The 19360-nt window shown below is 35.3% G+C and overlaps 2 protein-coding genes across 2 annotated transcripts; both read left to right on the forward strand.

The window, feature by feature from the left end:
• The first annotated feature begins 70 nt into the window (after positions 1-70).
• On the forward strand, positions 71-1709 carry LOC129796922 (ras-related protein Rab-18-B). Its single transcript, XM_055839060.1, has 4 exons — positions 71-294; positions 372-509; positions 583-880; positions 951-1709. Exons 1-4 carry the CDS (start codon positions 227-229, stop codon positions 1059-1061), a joined length of 615 nt encoding a protein of 204 aa, XP_055695035.1. The 5' UTR covers positions 71-226; the 3' UTR covers positions 1062-1709.
• Positions 1710-4014: 2305 nt separating this feature from the next.
• On the forward strand, positions 4015-18782 carry LOC129796926 (uncharacterized). The gene is made up of 6 exons (XM_055839073.1): positions 4015-4179; positions 10807-11689; positions 13536-13684; positions 14569-14816; positions 15116-15337; positions 16797-18782. Exons 2-6 carry the CDS (start codon positions 11220-11222, stop codon positions 17628-17630), a joined length of 1923 nt encoding a protein of 640 aa, XP_055695048.1. The 5' UTR covers positions 4015-4179; positions 10807-11219; the 3' UTR covers positions 17631-18782.
• Positions 18783-19360: the final 578 nt, after the last annotated feature.

The raw sequence follows: 19360 nt of genomic DNA on the forward strand, positions 1-19360 counted from the left end.
GAGACTCGTGATGGTATTCAGCAAGCACAACGTGCTCCTGTGGTATGGAGTTTCGAAGTTATGTTTCTTCGAAGATTATCGTGCATCCATCGCACAAAGGCAGCTGTTGGATGACGTCAGTTTTATTCTGACAAATAAATGTTATAAACATTGTGAAAAGTACTTCTAAATTCACGAAATAAATAGTTTTTGTGCATTTCTTTTATTAATTAAAAGCACTTTAGCCATGGGTGATGATATACTTGCAACATTTAAGATTCTCATAATAGGGGAAAGTGGTGTGGGAAAATCAAGGTAATTTATTTAATTTTTTTAGGAAATTCCTCTAAATGTAATACGCAAAAACAACTAATTAAGTTGATTAATTCCAGTTTATTGTTGCGATTTGTTGAGGATAATTTTGATGCTGACCAATCCATAACGATAGGCGTTGACTTTAAAACAAAGATCGTCAATATCGATGGGGTAAATGTGAAGCTGGCTATTTGGGATACAGCTGGACAAGAGAGGTTGGTCCGCATGGATTTAAATAAATTAATTGCAGTGAGAAAATTATGCTTTGTCATTTTTTTTTCGTTCCAGATTTCGCACATTAACACCAAGTTATTACCGTGACGCCCAAGGTGCCATCCTTGTCTATGATGTCACAAAGAAGAATACCTTTCAGAAATTGGAATTGTGGCTCAATGAGCTAGAAATCTATGGTACTCGCCCCAATATGGCTAAGATGGTGGTTGGGAATAAAATAGATCAACCAAATCGTGATTTGAGTCGCGATGATGGTTTCAAATTCGCCAAAAAGCACAGAACGCTATTTGTTGAGACATCCGCAAAGACAAGTGAGGGTGTGAGGTCAGCATTTGAAGAAGTTGTTCGCAAGGTGAGAAATTATATAGCACTTCCTGTGTGCATCGGAGAAATATGATAGGTATGATTAATTTCCTCTGCAGATTATGGAGACGGATGGGCTGTGGGAGAGGAATCCAGCAAGTGATACTGTAAATCTGAGCAGTGATGATAGATCACAGTCATTCTGTACGAGCTACTGTTCATTGCTATAAGAGTTTCGCATGCTCAGGAAGTACCACGGATAACGACAAGTGTGGGGGTGTGTTGACACTTTGTCCCTATGAAAGGAAAAAGCATTAATATTTCAGCGCAGTATCACAAAAGTTGGTGTAATTTTTCAAGGGAAACATCTTCATTTATTTTACCTCCGGTTCTACATTATTTATGCAATTAACATGAGATTCATTTATACACGATGGTGTGTAGTCGAAAGGTAAAAGAGTCAACAAGATTGTACACACACATACACCTGCATAATTAATTCAATAATATTAATTAATTATGGTGTCTCCTGGATGTTGCCTTTCTGCACAAAAGCACCAAATGCGAATCACATTTATAGAGAGAGAGTATGGAAAGGATGTACGAGGTAATGAGAGAAACGAAGGTGAATTCTATTTCCATAGCATGGAATCTTTTACTGAAAATAGCAAAAAGGGGTCTATAAATATAAATTGTGTAAATAAATTTTATATTTGGAATGTATAACAATTTACTCTCATCAAAATCACTTTTCTTCAAATTCTCCTGAAATGGATGATGTTTAAAATATTCAGAGATTTTTGTGGAAAGTTTCATACCAATGATTGAGAGAGAAAATATCGAATAAAATGTATAAAAGTAAAATTTTATTCAGACCACTTTTGATCTTTCATTTCGTTCTTCTCTCGATTTTTTTACCCAAAAAAATATATATAAGTAAAGTAGGTACCTACTGAAATAACAGAGTTGACCTTTATTAATTCACATCCATAAAGAGGAAATGGTATTTTCCCATGAAATATTGAATCTTACTCTGCCCAAGGGATGAATTGAAAAGGATATTGAAGCTTACAAATCATCCCCTTTAGGGAAGGGATATATATTCACACACAGAAAATACCCCGAAAAGTGTATTTGCAGGGGGTGAGTGGAAAGGCGTTGAAATGTGGTTCCATGTCCATTACTTCTCCAGGATATACACCGAAGAAACCACTTGGTGGTGAGTGGAGGAAGTCGGAAGTGGGCAGAGGCAGCTCATTTATATGAGTTGTTGAGGGTGAAATGATGCGAGATGAGACCAAAAAGACACAGAAACTGGGTGGTAAAAAGTTAGTTTTTCTCTCTCAGATCACGATGCTTTCAAAGTTTATCTCCTTTTACCCCGCAGTATACTTGAGTGTATATCTCCCTTTTTTTTATTGCATTTTCCCCAACATTCTCCCCGGGGCGGGTTTTTGATGTGTAAAAAGCTCCCGTGGATGCTGTATATTCCATTTAGGAGAATGATGGATCTATTTTATTATTGCGTTTTTTCTCTACATCTTGTATTTGGATGTCTGTTTTTCTTCATGTGAAATATATCTCCCCTTTCTGTGCTACATACATACTAAACTCTATGTGAATGTCTTCTTAGAGCAAAGGAATGACTACAATCAATGTCTTTTCTTTCTTTGTTTTCTAATACAACATAAATGAATAAGAAAGTATAATATGAAAAAAAAAAATTATAGAAATCGCTTTAGGTATCGTATCTAACGTATCTAAACAAAGAATCAACATTATATAGGAAACAAACAAATAATTTTATTTCCAGATAGAATATTTTAATGCACAACGAGCAACAGTCACGTTATACTATACTTACTACGCGAAGTTCTTTTGGGAAATTCCAAGAATTTTTTGCTATATACATGAAATATTTTAATTCGTTGTATTTTCTTTTTGAGATAAACTTAAATTTAAGTACTAACTTTAGAATAAAATCATTTTTTTTCAAATTTTTCTTAATCCAAAAGTACTGATGAAGGAGTACACACGTACGAAATAAATATAGAGGTCAAAAGCGTAGCCAGACAGGATGTTTTGAATGTCTAAATACAGGAAATTCAATCGTTTAAGGTTTTTTGGAATTTTTTATTTTATAGATTTCTGAGTTAAGCGTTGGATGAAAGTTTAAGTAAAGCATTCTTCAAGATCTTTAAAAAAAATTAAATTAGTTTATTACCCAATCTATTTCATTAAGGTTAAGCCAAAGATATTTCATCTTTAACTTTTTAAATATTTTAAAATAAAATATCTTTATCGATTAATCAGAAATAACGAATATAAAATTTTTACTTTACGAAGAAATCGTTTTAAAAACATTATGGGAAATTTTGTCAATATCGACTTTAGTTCTGCGTATTTTTTGTATCAACCAAATTATAATTTTCTCTTATAAAAAAAAACAAGTCAAAAAATTATATAAAAGAACCCTTCTCTAGACTTTAAACATTTAATTCCATATAATAATGGAGGATCATAAAAAAACCGAAACTTTTAACAAAAACTTGAATTGCTAGTAGATTTATATCTATATATTCAGATAATGTATATTTTTTTTAATTTCCCATTCCCAAGCATTACCTACCAGTACAGGTATTCAGCAAAAGCTTTAAAACCCCAACCCTGCTATAGTCACATATTCTACTTGATGTGTCTCCCGGAGGCCTAAAAGAAGCACATCGAGATGTAGAATATAGACGTGGTTCTGGAGGATTGAAGTAGAGGGTAAAAATACCCTCGAAGCAGTAATCATCTCGATCTAAACTACACTCATACATCTATCCACCAAAATGTTCCCCGATCACGGTTTATTTGTGGTTTGTATACAAGACACCCCACATTTATACTGCCTGAGGATATAGGGAGGATGGGGATGAGATTTGGATGCGGTGTGGGCCCTATGGCACACGCAGGGGGTGGAAATAGGGCGTCGGATGCTGCGATGGTGGAGCATGTGAATGGGACAGAGTGCGCAGACTCCTTATTTCTTGTACACACATTCAGAGTGAGGTAATATGGTGTTCTCTCCCGCACCCCGGTGGACGTCAGCACCCTCTGGAGAGACGCACTGTGGCGCCTCTGTAAATAATGCTCCCATTACGGAACTCTGAGCTTCTGCTCCTGGCTCACGTCCTCCCCAGTACACATCATGAGTCCAAAGTGTTCGGAGGGTCGCTTCTGTGGTGGCTTTCTCGTGAATCGTGACAATTTATGAATACATTGTGGTTTATTCTCTGTGTACATTCGCTGGTTTTCACAAAGTGAAGTGCAACTTTCACATTTTCTCTCTTCCTCTCCTTTTTGGTAAATTTCACATTTTTCAACCCCCAAAATTACCTTTTTTAAATTTATCAATTTGTCCAAAAAATCATTTGAATAAATTCCTTTGAAAACTATAATGTAATTAAAATAATTTTATTCATCGTACCAATCAAAAAGTTTAAATATCTACTGAAGTTTTTTTTTATATTCATTACCCATTGCAGTGGTACATGCAAAATGTCTGTGTGAGAATAAATTGAATTCATTTATTCATTTTCATTCTACTCTGGGGGGTTGGAAATATCATCGCACATCAACCCCTCACACCCCAATTGCGAAAATCCTCACTCTCACTGTTGTTTCACAGTTAAATATTGATTAGAGTTTCGTGTGTGAATAAATCTCTGGATTATCATTTAATCATCCCCGTGCCATGATACATTTGCAGCAATATAGTTTCACGCACTCATCAGTCAGAACTTAACTAAGCGTGGAAATTTCATTCCCCTTCACTTAGTCCTTTATTCTTGGGGTTCATTTGCATCTTCTTGGCGCGGGTGGATGAAGAAGAAAGTTTCTTTAGCTTTGCTTAAATGTGATGATATGGAATGTGTCTCACAGAGAGTCTTTAGACGGAGATAAACTTCCCTCTGAAATACGGTGAGGGTATATAGCTGATGTTCTAACTCAACAGAATGGAAATGTTAAGAAGGGGGTGAACCCGATAAGAAGTGAGAGAAAAAAGGCCCATATACCCACTCTAAAATGTCTTAAACTTTTTGTGACATCTCGAAGAAGAAAAAAAAAGAATTGGGATCATCGAAAGAATGGGGCTGAATTCCCAATTTTCGACGAAATTCAACATCTCCCAAACATCTCCAATGTACCAGTAGATTCTTCTTTTGGCCAACATCCATTGGTGTTTGCTATCTGGGCAAATGGGCGGATGCTGACACATATGTAGCCTTTTGTTGTATGTACTCCACTTATATTTCATCTCGTTCAACATAAACCCCACACAGTCCATTCTTGGGGTTCTTTAGCGCTTTTTGTTCAAAACTCATTCACATATCCCCCCCTCCGTGCATGTGTGTACAACATTGCTTGCTTCTGCAACTTTTCACCTCATGGGTAAGAGTTCTTATTCACACGCTATACCAAAAACCCCATAGCGAACCCTTAAAAAAAGGATAATTTATCCACAGACCAATGTAATGTTTGTGAGTATCCTTTTCCATTAGATGAAAATACCAGCGTTAAGCATACAAAACATCCAAAATAGACAAATAGGATTTTCTAATTAAAATTCTCATTTGCATTCCGTTCGGTCAACGACACATAATCAAACTTATACAAAGATGCTGGGTGTTCACGGAGTGCGAGAACCGACGACCAATTCTCCAAGGGGGAATGAGCAAAGACGGGGGTCGAATAATAAATTTTCCGATAGAGAGTATGGAGGAGTGTACACAAACCCAAAGCCCCCGAAGAAAAATATTATTAGATCCTGTGGGGATGAGGGAGGATTAAGTGGCTTTCCGTATTTTGCTTTTTTGCATTTTCACCCACACACGGTCTTCATGAGGAATTTTCTAAGGGCAGTACTCCTATATACACAGCTATTTTATCCAATTTCAAATTATAGGTATATACATTTGATTCGATAATAAAAAGAATCGTACGGTTCCGAAAAGGTCGTAACATTAATTTTGGTATAATATATAGGTATTTTTTCTGCATATTTTTATGCATTTAAATATTACTTTACGATAAAAAATTATGGAATCATTTGAGTTATAATAAATTTTTATCTCAGGAAATCTTACCTTATTATTAGCAGTAAAAGTGTAGGAAAGTCCAATTCTATGTAACTTCTCCCTTATCTCCATTTTCTTTGAAGAAGGTGTGCTCTGTAAAATGAGAAAATTAAAGAAAAATTATTTTTAGGACCATTTAAAAAGTTTTTTTTAATTGTATTGTGATTTCATTAATTCCAACGAATTAATTCTAAACTCATATAAAATTATTTTAGAAAACATTTCAACCCTTACGAAGACACCACAATTCACCGTGACCTCAATATTTTAATATTAGTCAGTGATTTATTGTGGCTATAATATAAAAATCGTTTCAAAATAATCACGCAATTCCATTTTCCAGTATATAAGTAGTACCCTGAAAGTCCATTTCTGAGTGTTTTTCCTGCATAAATCCACTGAGCAGAACAACCCCCAACCTTCTCCCCCGACGTACCCCCATCATCTTGTATCTCTTCGCCATTATTTCAAGCTGGTGCTCGCGTCCTCGAATTTCCTACCCTCGCCTCGGTGCTATGTTTAAAAAGTAAAATGGTATAAAATGTGTGTGCTTATAAATAAAGGTAGAGTAGAGGAAAATTAAATCTGACAGAAGATTATTGGGTGCTTCCCTTAGTGCTTCCTCCCCCGCGTCAACATAACTGTGTTATTTTGCAATGTACATTATTTTCTAATTTCCAACTTCCGCTGTGTTTTATCGATGTGTGATTGCATTCTGCAAATTCCTCCCACTGAGTTCCGTTTAGGAATTGCCTTCGGTTGTGCCTTTTCTCTCTCTTTCAAAAGGCAATTGCATGGGGATGGGAATTATAGGCGATAGGGAGTCAATAAATTATTGCCACTTTTCATATCTCTCACACTCATTCCAAATCCGCTCCAAACATCCGTTTTCTTTCTTACCCACCCCCTGCCCCCCATTCCGTATAGTCATGAGTCTCTCTCCATGAAGCCTCACATTTTTTTTGGCGATGCTATACAATAGCAGCACTTCAGTTCGGTGTGCTTTTCCATCCGACTCTTCCCCGTTCCGCGTAAATTCCGCCACAATAAAAATATACACGAAAAAAAGTCTGTACACAATGAATTTTTATGTATATATCACCACCCACGCGCGGGGGGACACATTGTGATAAAATATTGTGGCGCTCTCGGGGTCTTTTCTTGTGCTACTCCCGCATCGTTGTGCCTTGCGAAAGAGATCCACCCCATAAGACATTGAAATTGAATTTAAGTCGTGACACACCAGAAAGAAAAAATCAATCACTGTTTTCTTTCATTTCTCTCCTCGCCCATATTTTTTTCCATCGTCTTCACTCCCCAAACCCGTGCTAAATGGCAAGAAAATTGAATCAATTGAACATCCACCCTATCGACAATTCTGAAATTTCGTTATGTAATGTGTCGCCTTTTACTACTCCCAAAACTTTCAAAACTTTAATATACCTACCTACATAGCATGCAATTTCATGTATATGTGTGTACATAATACGCTCTAGAAAACATTGCTCTACTTGGTACGCAATTCTATTACGATTCATTTTCAAAGTTATTCCTTTGGAATGAAGAGAAAATAGATAGATACCATTTGTGGGTGGAAGGAGAGCTAAATCATTGGCGACTAATGTCTATAATTAATTAAATAAACCTTCTTATATAATAAGAATATAAAGGATATCAAAAATTCTTAGAAGCAAATTGAATAACCTAAATTTAAGCTCTATTCAATTTAATATTACACCTATGTCCAACCTTAAATCAGCCAACTCTCAAAATTCAAAAACATTTTCCTGTAGACGGATTTTGTTTTATATTATACTTTCATTAAAGACTACGCTAAATCCTTTAATTTTCTAGAAAATTTAAAATTAATTGAGCTCATTTTGGGCTGAAAAGACAAAGAGTAATAATACATAATGTAATAATTAATAGCATGTGAAAAATAGCACAGACTGAGCACAAAAGATCCTATTTTGGCCATCTCGTTCCCTATTACGTATTCACGTAACGAGAAGATGCAAAACGAAGGTTCAATTTTGAAGGAATTGCAAACAAGAGCAAAAAGCAAAAGTTTATCTTTGAAATTTTCAAAGCAATATTGAATAATAAATTAGTTCAAAATCATGTAAGTAAAGTTTTGTTATTGCTTTGCGATTTTACTGGAACAGTTTCAAACTAAAGTTTTCCCATGAATCCTTGAGAAGAAATATAAATTTCATACAAGTAATTTAAGATTTGTCAAATTGATTTTATTTTCGGATTTTTTCAAATCTATTATTTCAATAAGAATAATAATTTATGTAATTCTTTTAAAGCTCTTCAAGAGGATATTTTGGCCACGTGTTGTGATTTTTGGTTGATGAAAGACAGTGAAAATATCATAAACTCATTTGTATGCAGGAGATATCCTATTCAACACATTTTAGTCTCAATTTACCAAATCCAAATCAATTTTTGGTATATACGCTAAACTGATTTGCATTTTATGGATTTGTCATAACACAGCAAAAGAACTTTATTATCCTGGCTTTTATGGGATAGATTTGAAAATCCACCCTCAAGCTTGTCTAATATAAAAATTTTATTCAATAAGAAACAAACATTGTCCTTTTTGTATTATAAATCCGTGTGCGTTGTAGTGGTAATTGTTGGAAGTTAAATAGAAAGTATAAAACAATTACTTATGCTATTAAAAGATAAAAGACCTTCCTTCTCATACCACATGTAGGATATTCAGCCAGTATTTTACTGTGTGAATAGCTTTTCATTCTATATACTTAGCTACCTACATATGGTATAATGTTAGTATGAATTTTACGATAAAACACCCTCACACGTAGGACTGATGATGAAACCTCTGACCCGCAAATTATCCCATCAAAATTGTATAGAAAATTGGTGATGAAATATTGAATTCATGGGGGTGGATGCGAGAATTCTATTTGAATACCCATTTTTTTGCCAATAGAAAGTTATATTGTCCCTGTGGGAAAGTGTGTGTGTGGTTTGCGAATGTGGCTAGAGAAGGTAGAAAGATTAATGGCAAAATGCGAACCATTCAACTCTTGATCTTCTCAACTCTCTGGGGTGTCCGTTGTGGAGATTTATATGTTTCTTAAGCTATGATGCCGTGCGGGAGCATGTGGGGCTACAAATTTCCCAGAGATGATTCGTTGGGGCAGGAGTATTTATGGTGGAGTGGGGACCACCTGAGAGAAGCAAACAGGAACATGGTTGGGAAACTTTGTCCGTGAACGGTTCAATGAGTGAGGATAAAGGGTGAGATGATTAGAGGGAGTCACCTTTTGAACTTTCACTCCATCACCCCCTGCGGGGTAACGAAAAAGGCCAATAAAGTCCATAATTCCACTCAAAGACGTTGGAATTATATAAAATATGTATTGATTGAATTATTCTTACTCTCCATCTCCTTAATTGGTATTCTTTCACAATGCACCCCCTGTGTTCTACCAAAAAGCTCAAGTGCTATGCCGAATATTGTCTCTGCCACTGACATATTATACATCATCGCATCATTGTTATTCGATGCTGTACTCATGGTTTTCACTCTTCATCCATCCCCATATATTTAGGATGATCATACATAGAGGAGATTCCGTTTTGGGGGAGAATCAGTAACCAGAGATGGGAAGAACATCTTCGTCCCACGCCCACTCTCCCATCCCCATTCGCTATCGACCTATTTTCCTTTCACCATGGGAATTATACACACAAAAGTTCTTCTTACACACAATCATCAAAAGCTCGAGACTTGTGATTCTGGCGACACTGTGTCCAAACTCACCCCCCACGTCTACGTGGGGTGCGCATTTTACCATTTTGGTGGGTTGTCGAGTGAAAAATGATTTTAACATCCAAACAAAGTTGCTTTTCCCCGCCAGACTTTGTGGAACTCTTTCGCACACACAAATTCTATTTAATTGATTTTCTTTCTACGTTGTTAGGAAATATTGCTGATGAGAATTTCTAACTTTATACCTTAAATTCATCAACATCCCCTGTGAAACTTTTCAGAGTTACCACTTTTTCTCCTTTTGCAAAATTTTTATCGCCTTATACCCGCCTACGTGCATTATGAAATGGGGATGAAGGGTGATTTTGGAAAAAAAAGAAACATTTTTCTAACTTTTTATTCTTCTTCATGAACTCATTAATAACCTAAATCCAATTTTTTTTGTAAAAGAAATATTGGATCTGGTGATAAAAAGGAAACCTATAAATCATAGGTTATCTATATAATCTATACTGTAAATATGTATAACTTTTTCATGAACCTAATTGCTCTTTTAGCGATTTCTCGTTATATAAGCACAAGAACTAACTAACCACCATATTTTTGAGACGTTTAACAAATTTTCTCTGCAAATTCGCAAAATATATTTTTGAGAGAAAATGTTTTTAATTTATTTCATGTTGTTCCATCCAAAAATTATGCAAAGAAAAATTAATTTCTCCTCTTTATTGTTTAAGTTGTGGAAGGTACATTTATTAGATGTTGAGCTCCTGGGGATGTTATTTTAAAAACGTTTGTGGTTCAGGAGGAAAAGCATGTGATATGAAAGTCGATGCTATTAAATCTCCCCCCAGTAAAAACCACCCACTTCATTTAATATCCCACACTTCAGTTGCTCTTGTTTTCCCAACTTTATTCACAAAATGCTCTTTAGACAGTATACGGCAGAGGGATGAAGGGAAATGCTGGGAGGAAGGAAAAAATATGTCATGCTCACCATGAGAACACCCATAGAGAGGCTACCGCACTCTTATTTCATCCCATTGCCCACATGCACTCATTACGCTCTCATAAATTTTTCCCTCATATTCGCATTTTCAGAATTTACACGAAATTACACTTCGCTTCTCACTTTCCTCTGTGAATAATAAAACAAAATACCGCCGCCAATCAACATCCCATCAAGTTTAGAAGAACCCCAGACAAGCTTCGAGAATGCTGCACGGATTCCCGTGAACTGAGACGTCTAAAAAAAGCCAGGAAGGTGGATTTGTAATTAAAAAGAAGGAAAAGTTGAAGCTGGAAAATTGTGAATATTTTGCATAATTTACACCCATCTTTCGCATCGCACCACCACATACTTTTGTACAACCTACATACATATATCTGTTCGAGACCAACGGATCTCTCCTCCCATCTTAATCTTGCACAAGAATCCCCGCAGTGAAAACTATCCCTATCGAGAATAGCATTACTTTCAAGAGTGGGCCACAAGAAGGAAGAAAAAGAGAAAGATGACAGAGAGATATGCTGAGGAATCGTCAATTCTTTCGGATCAAGATGATGTAATTGGGGTGTCATCGTCAGATATGGAGGAGGAGGATGCTGACGATGAGGATGAGCAGGAGAATGGGACAGACACCGAAGGAATGCACATCCCATTCAGTCCGCAACTAATGGACTCCGTGTCTATTCGCACCGAGATGGAGGAAACAAATCCCACAACGGAGTTCAATGGTCTCAAATCCATTCTCAAGCTCTTCGGCTACGGAAGTGGTCTACTCCTGTCCACCTTTGCCCTCATCATCCTCCTACCACTCTACTACGAACAATTGGCACTCAATGGTGAACAATTTAACATCTTCGGAGCCATTCTCTTTGTAAGCTTCATCGTGACGATGATCCTAGTTGGGATATCCGTTATCCTTGGGAGTATTAACAAGTGGAAGGTACCCTTCTACAGACCACCTGTGCCATGGAAAAGGTACGGTAGCATGGGATACAACATTATCATTAATCTAATTTAATACTTTGATGCAATCTTGTGGGGGAATGTATTCAATTCCAAAAACCCCTTTCTCGGAAATATTTAGCAAACTTTATAGCTAGGAAATTTTATGTGCCTTCATATGTACATGTCAATTTAATATTTATTGGCAACGTGTCTAATATTGGAAAGAGTTTTATGGCTTACTGTCTGCTACGTTACTGACTCTTTTTTATTTAAGATCCCATCGAAAAGTAATCTCAATAAATTGGTGAATTTTTTTTTTCTTCCTCCTTTGGATGCGGTTTTCTTGTGGCGCAAAATAAATGCCTTATCAATTTCTGCACATTTTATGCTCTGTCGTTTATTGATTTGTATTTACCAGTGATAAACAATATCGTAAAAAAAGCATTTTAAAATTCCAAAAACGACCAAAATAACAGTCGAAAAAATATATGATGGGCCCAGAGAGAGCAATCGTAAAAGGAAAATCTATTAATTTTATTTGTTATTCAATTTTCAACAAACTTCTTATTTTAGAATTCAAAAAATGTAAACAATGACGTCACTATTGTATTTTTGTCTCATTTGATACATGAAGCATTGTTCAATGATTTTTAACAAGTTATTTTTTTATGATGCCCAAAGTAATTAGAAAAGATATAGAATAAAGTGGTGACGTCATTACTTGTATTTTTTAGGAAATCCTTGCAGGCTTTTCCCAACAAATTTTATTAGAAAATAGGAAGTCTAATGACTTTTTTCTAATCCCTTCCTTCATTTTTACCTATCCTGTTTAAGGATGATTATTCGACCAATATAAAACGAATAAAGTTCATATTATTAAGTGATCTGTCGAACTTTTTTGTAATTAATCTAACTTCAAAAAGTTTATCCGAGGCAATATATATATTATGCTAATAAGTTTTGGTCGTGTTTTGTATGAAATTAAATTTGCATTATCATGTAAAAAGCATTTTAAACTAATTTATATTCGTTATTAAGCGTTAACTGGAATTGAACAGAGTTTGAAGCCCCGGTGGTAAAGAGAGCTAAAGCACCACTCAATACCACTCATCGCTGGGGTTGTGGGTTCGATTCCCACAGCGGCTTGCCGTTTTTCTGGCCTAGTGCTTCCTTCCCTTTCTTTCCTTTCTACTCCACAGCTATTCCTTTCCTGCTCGGACGATTTGTGCAACTACGAGATGGAGCCAACATCAGCATCAGTGCCATCTGTAGGGCGGAGGGACAACAGTAGCCACCAGTGTCCATAGCTATGCCGGTCCACCAGCGATAAATGTGCAGCTGCTAGCAGTCAGTGCCTGTGTTTGCGGAACTTCCTGTATGGGTCGGAGCCAATATCATCAGTGCCATCTGTGGGCGGAGGGACGACGCTGATCATGGAACTGCACTGTGGTTCATAAAGGCGAAAGAGTGCCAATGCTAGCAGCCAGCGCCTGCGATAGTGGAACTTCCCGTGCACCATCATCTCCGACAGGATCTTCCCTCCACCCAAAACAGTCTACCGCGACTAGGTGTGGAGTAATCTTCCGAAAGTTCTACATAGTTAGTGCAACTTAGATCAAATAGAATTTGTGAACAGTGTAGTAATGTGTAAAATTGTAGGAATGAATAAAGAATTATTATTATTATTATTATTATTATTTTCCGAGGAACAATTAGCTTTAGTTGAATATGTTGAATAAGAAACCTCATTATGCATTTTATGGGGTTTTTCTCGAGTTAATTAATGTGTTGCAGAAAGTAGTGTTTTTGAGTGTATATAATAGTGTCTATCTTTATTGTTTTTTATCCTGTTTCTCTATCATTAACTACTCACCAGATTGCTCCCCATCGTCACATCCTTTGGAGTGAGTATCGTCCTTTTCACTGTAAGCTGCTACCAGAGAGTGCCATGCCATCTTCAGGATCCACTCAAGGGTGGTGCTCTTGTCTTCTCACTCATCTTCTACTTTTTCTTCTGCAGAAAAGGTAACCTTTTACGACGAATATGTAATTTATTTTTTCAACGCTGAAACTTCCGCAATCGCACGATGCTTCGATGCATAAAGGACTCAATATGTATGTCTTGTAAAGTATCTAGAATGAAGGAAAAAAAAGTAATTTTGCAGCACTTCGGAAATGAATTCTTGCAACATCTTCCTGCATAAAAAAAACTATTTTGTAAGTTTTTTTTCCTTGAGAGACTTTTATGCTGATATCGAAGTTTTCTCTCTCTCTACAAGGCACAATATGTAATACTTCCTTCAATATTCATGGTAGTTTCGCTAGCTACAAATAATTGTGAGATTCTTTTACTCACAGGATGCTCTGAAATATTGCCAATATGCCAAGAACGAGTAATCCATTAGCAATGTGCTGCACGAAGTATCCCACCCAAAAGTGAATTGATTGTGATGAATTGTGCAATAAGTGAAAATGTTAGTCCATGTGGTGGGGAAAAAGTCCTTAATTGCTTCTTACCTAATTGTTACCTATCTCAAATTTCCATGTGGAATTTATGGAAAAGCATACGTGCGCGTGGAGAAAGAATTGGCTTAAGCCGAGATGAATGAGTTCTTTTATGGTGTAATTCGCACAAGAATGGAATAGGCCCCCATGGGTTAAATGTATATGTATATAAACGCGTGGTACTATGTATGCCGAGGGTTCTATTTATTTTCTTACTTTCACTAAAGGAATATTTTCCATTATGCCCGTGCAAATCTCCATAATCCTCTAGCAGTATTATACGCTCTAAACGAAGAGATGTAAACAATTTCACCATATTCTTTGCTCTCCTTATATATATCCCTCTAACACTTATCCCCCTTAACTCGACTATATATATCGACTTTTTTCGCACCCACGCAAAGTGATGGGATTGCAACGAATTTTCTCTGCAACAACCGCCGTTGTTGGGCTCTTCATCTCCGTGGACTATGGCTTGTGTGATGAATTCCGGTGTCGAGGGAGTGATCTAACCGTAACACCTAACGACGATGCTACAGCATCCGTTGGTTGGCAAGGACGTGCTGTTTGGACACTCTTTTACGTGATTGCAATTTTTGTTTGGGCCTTCCATGTTGTCCTCCTCGAGGGTTTTGTCGTCTCTGTCCCAAAGGTGAGTTAGTTAATTGAAATATATATAATGAATAAACTAAATGATTAATAAATTCTCACATCGAGCTCTTGCATCAAACCCAATGACTCCGAAGCACGAATAAAAATAAAATCCTGTAAATGAAAATCTAATAATGGTGACCCTAAATTACAGACGTGATATCTCAAATGCGGTTAACAATGCTCTTCATCTATGTCCCATATAACAATGTAACCTCCCATACGCAGAGGATTTAGAAATGAAGAGGCACCATGGTCTCTATTTACATGGAAAATTATCTTGATTTCCTCTCATTCCAGAATGGCAAATCCCCCGTCACGTCAGCCACACCGAACCATCTGTTGAGGACAGTGTCAAGAATTGTGGCCAATTCTGAACCACTACTGACCCCGACGCCAATTAAGAAGCCACCAAGCCGTCAGAGAGTCCACCCACTTCATTTGATTGTTTGGATTCATGCCCTAAGCTTTGTCTTTATCGTGGCATTTGGTTGGATTGACATTTTTCCAGCAGCTGGACGGGTAAGTTTAACCCTCCGCTTCCTTTTACATTCCTCCATTATCGTGTGAAATAGTGTTTAGAACCCCACAAATTCTGTGATCAGTGTAAAAGTAATTTGTTAAAGCTTTCAAGGGAATTTGATTCCAATTTAAATAAATCTACTAAAAATGAACTATTTCAATTTTTTTAGATACTTTTACAAAGTTGATATGAATAGAGAAAGCTTTTTGTGAATACATTTTACATACCTACATATGTATGTGTGGCATTCAAGTCCCACATGAGATACCTTTGGCGAGCTTACGTACAGAAGTGAATTTTCTATTTTGTATTTTTTTTCTCTCTTTCAAACACCTCAGATTTTTTTTATTTTTTCATCTTTTTCATATTTTTGTAGAAATATAAATTGAAGAAAAATATGTACATATTTTTGTGAAAAATAAGATATTTCTTACCAAGACATGAATTTCTGTAAAAACATGCTTTGTATTGTATATAATACATATGTATATGTATATCTACGGGGAAATTGATATAAATACGTAAAGATATAAAAAGAGAAGCTTAAAGCGTGTCTGAAAATTTCATTTGCATTGAGGTTGTGTGGATAAGAAATCCGCTTTAGAATATATTATCAAGTCAGAATGGTCAAAAGAATTCAAATTTCCAACCATCTCTAGAATTTCCATCCAAATAAGTTTGAATAATTAAACATAATGGTTGGTGGCTAAATTTTGTGTTTTTTTTTCTTAAATTTTTTTCAGCCCAAAAAAAGTTTGAGCCTCAGAACTTTTTTATTTGAATGCAATTTTAATTCTTTTCAGACACGAAAATTTATATATTATTCTTTTATTCCACTTGTTGAATGATACTTAAACAGAGATAAAACATTTTTCTCATTATTTTATTTAAACTTTGTTTTTTTTATGTCATGAAAATTTCCCCAGCATAATTTTTTATGGTGATGATTGTCCAGAAAAATGCCACAAAACATTAGCCTATTTTTACAATGGGATTTAAAGAGAATAATCTCTTCGACATATTCAGTCAATTTTACTTTAAAAAAATTCTCTAATTATGTACGTTTCATTTGTTTTAATGCTCACGTGTCCTATTATGTTCTTATATAAATTCCCTTTTGCTTGATGAATATAATTTGTTATGTACAACATCACACACATTATTACATAGATTTACATAATGATCATACCATGAATAATTTAATGTAAAATGTCTTGAGACTGAAGATTCGTATGGAAGAATTTCTCAAAAAAAAATCTTAAATTTTCATGACAGCAAAATGTTATATATTTGAATTAATTATTCATAAAGAAAAATGCTCATACATTTGAGGATTGATACGTATGTTATGTTTGTATCTATATACAAAAAAAACGTTTCCACTTTAAAAAATCATGAAGAAAATTGAATTTTCATCCAAAAGAAGCTTTTCATGCATAATATTTATTTATTTTTCAGATTAAATCCTTTAGTAGCCACATGTCTGACATGGAAAATTCTCTACTGTGCCATCTTAATATATACAATCGAGTACCTGATGTGAGAAGTAACCAGGAAGATGTAGACTTATTGTCCAATTTAGTTCCCGATAGTCCACAATACAACAGAACCGTCCAAAGATTGCGCAAGCCGAGGAGTTTGGATGCCACCGAGGGTGACACAACTAATCACACCAAGCTCAATGAGGCTCGCGAAAAGTTGCATGAAATCGATCCAGGAGACTTTCATAGAATATTCCACGTGGCAACACCTAAGCACACCATAGCTGGACTCAATCATACAGCCCATAAGATCAATACAGAGCGTCATTGGCACAAAAGTAAACCTATACCGCAGAAGAAGAAGCACCATGATCGGCTCAAAAATAATAATAGTAACAATCGAGCAACTAACATTGTGCTAGAGAGAAAGATTTCCGGTGATTGTGGTCACTGTCAGATGTATGCTCTCCTCCTTGTGGGAGTGTACCTAATCTTTGCGGTGTGCATAGTGAATTTCCTCATTGTGGCGGAATCAGCCGTTTTCACGGTGACCGTTATAACTGCCACACTACCCCTCGTGGGTATCTTCTGGTCAATATTTAAAATCTCAAAGACAACCACTATTGCCACACTAATTTGGTCTCCTGAGATTTCTGGAGAGTTCATCTGCTCACTACTGGGAACACCAATTGTCTTCCTGGGCTTGGGACTCCTATGTCGCGCCTATGTGTCGGAAAATTCCGCTACATCGAGATGCGAGACGCCCTCGGTGTCATCCTCCCTGCGCAATCGTTATACCTCATTCTCGTAAGACACACAGGAGAAATAAACAGAGATATAATAGTAAAAAGACACATTATTGCTCAGAGAGTGAAGGAATACATTTCCAATGTCAATAAAATTTAGTGTTTTATACTAGGAATGGTTGTACGAGGATACCCATAATGTACGGTATCGCTCGCTGAGTGACTACATAAAGTTTATTACGATATGGTGTCAAAGTCATAGAGGTTTTAATCAAAGAGGTTCTTTCCCCACATGAAAGTAGCGAATGTGTATTAAAAGGACACAATGGATTTTACTTCTATTAAATGGTACTAAATGGTATAATTGAAAATTAAAAAAAAAAGAGATATTAACTGAAAATTTGTAAGTTCACAGTTTATACGGGGTCGTATGAAATAATAATAAAAAAGTATCACAATAAAAAGCTTAATCAAAAGAACTAAACTAAATTATGTAAATTAAATTATTTACTCTAATTCAATGTGCCACATTTCTTTCAAAGTGCCAAAAAAAGATATTTAATTAAATAAATTTATTAAGCTAAATTTTGATTAAAAGGATTTAAATTGCAATGAAAATGAATAAGAAGAGCGAAAAAAGGAGTTCATTAATTATGCATGGTTTTTTATTTAAATAAAAGGAAAAATATTTTGAAGAAAAGGCCTAAATTTCTTTACAACAAAAAAAATGAAAGGAATCTCTTTTCTACTCCATAACCAATTCCTACCCACCTTCCAACCTTATACTACATTAACTACCTACACTTCTCCATATACCCAAAACCAGAACAAAAATAATAGAAAAAAATAATAAAATTGAATCGAATTGTATAGAAATATTGGTATTCATCGTATGTGGTATACCAACTAATATCTCAATTTTCACAAACGACCCCGTATATTTATTAAAAATTATTGTAATATGTTTATATATAGGTAACTTTTAGTATATCATAAATAAAATTTATTATTGTGTAATGTTTGTATATTTGGTGGAACAAATTAAAAGCGAGTGTTCTTCTGAAAACATAGCATAAAAAATAATGGAGTAATTTGCATACCACAGCAGATTTACCTAAAATAGTCGCAAAAATTGTATACTGTTGATGATGTTACTCATAAAATGCTCAAAGCCAAGCAGAAATTTAAATAAATTATTTTTCAGTAAGCGCTAAAAATATTTTTGTTGTTTTCTTCCCAAATTTTGCAATGCATTTTACTTGAAAGACATAGTGGAATCATTGAAGAAAACCCTTCAAAGGTAAAAGTCTTATATACTGCTACTACTACTAATACTACTATTTTTTTTTTAAATAAAATATCCTACTTTTAATAAAATTCTCTGTTCATTGAATTTTATTCAATTAGATGATAGTAAAATATGTTTTACTTCGCACAAAGGTTTTTATGGCTTCTTTATGAATGAGGCTTTTCTATGTGACCCCGATGTACACATTTTCCCGACCGAGAATCCCGAGTGACAGTTTGAATTATTTCAAATTTTAGAAAAAAACTGTTGGATGAAGATGCCCGAAATGATTTTTCTTATTTTTAGATTTTTCAAACAAAAAAATTATTACAACTCAATTTGGAGGATAACCACGGTAGGTAGCTTAATTTTTTACACTAAATGCTTTGAAAAAGCTTTTTTTGTTGGCATTGTCGGTTAGTAAACTAATTGACATGACGATATTGCCGACAAAGGATAAATTAACTTTTCTTAAACGTCTACCATACTTCATTTCTTAATGTATTC

This window comes from Lutzomyia longipalpis, chromosome 1 (genome assembly GCF_024334085.1).
Source record: "Lutzomyia longipalpis isolate SR_M1_2022 chromosome 1, ASM2433408v1".
Lineage (NCBI taxonomy): Eukaryota > Metazoa > Arthropoda > Insecta > Diptera > Psychodidae > Lutzomyia > Lutzomyia longipalpis.

What these genes read in the sequence shown, in the direction of transcription:
- LOC129796922 (XM_055839060.1), top strand. Translation starts at nt 227, where the DNA reads ATGGGTGATGATATACTTGCAACATTTAAGATTCTCATAATAGGGGAA. An exon ending in AGTGGTGTGGGAAAATCAAG is followed by an intron (nt 295 to 371) that starts GTAATTTATTTA and finishes GATTAATTCCAG; the next exon opens with TTTATTGTTGCGATTTGTTG. An exon ending in GATACAGCTGGACAAGAGAG is followed by an intron (nt 510 to 582) that starts GTTGGTCCGCAT and finishes TTTTCGTTCCAG; the next exon opens with ATTTCGCACATTAACACCAA.
- LOC129796926 (XM_055839073.1), top strand. Translation starts at nt 11,220, where the DNA reads ATGACAGAGAGATATGCTGAGGAATCGTCAATTCTTTCGGATCAAGAT. An exon ending in CCACCTGTGCCATGGAAAAG is followed by an intron (nt 11,690 to 13,535) that starts GTACGGTAGCAT and finishes ACTACTCACCAG; the next exon opens with ATTGCTCCCCATCGTCACAT. An exon ending in TTGTCGTCTCTGTCCCAAAG is followed by an intron (nt 14,817 to 15,115) that starts GTGAGTTAGTTA and finishes CTCTCATTCCAG; the next exon opens with AATGGCAAATCCCCCGTCAC.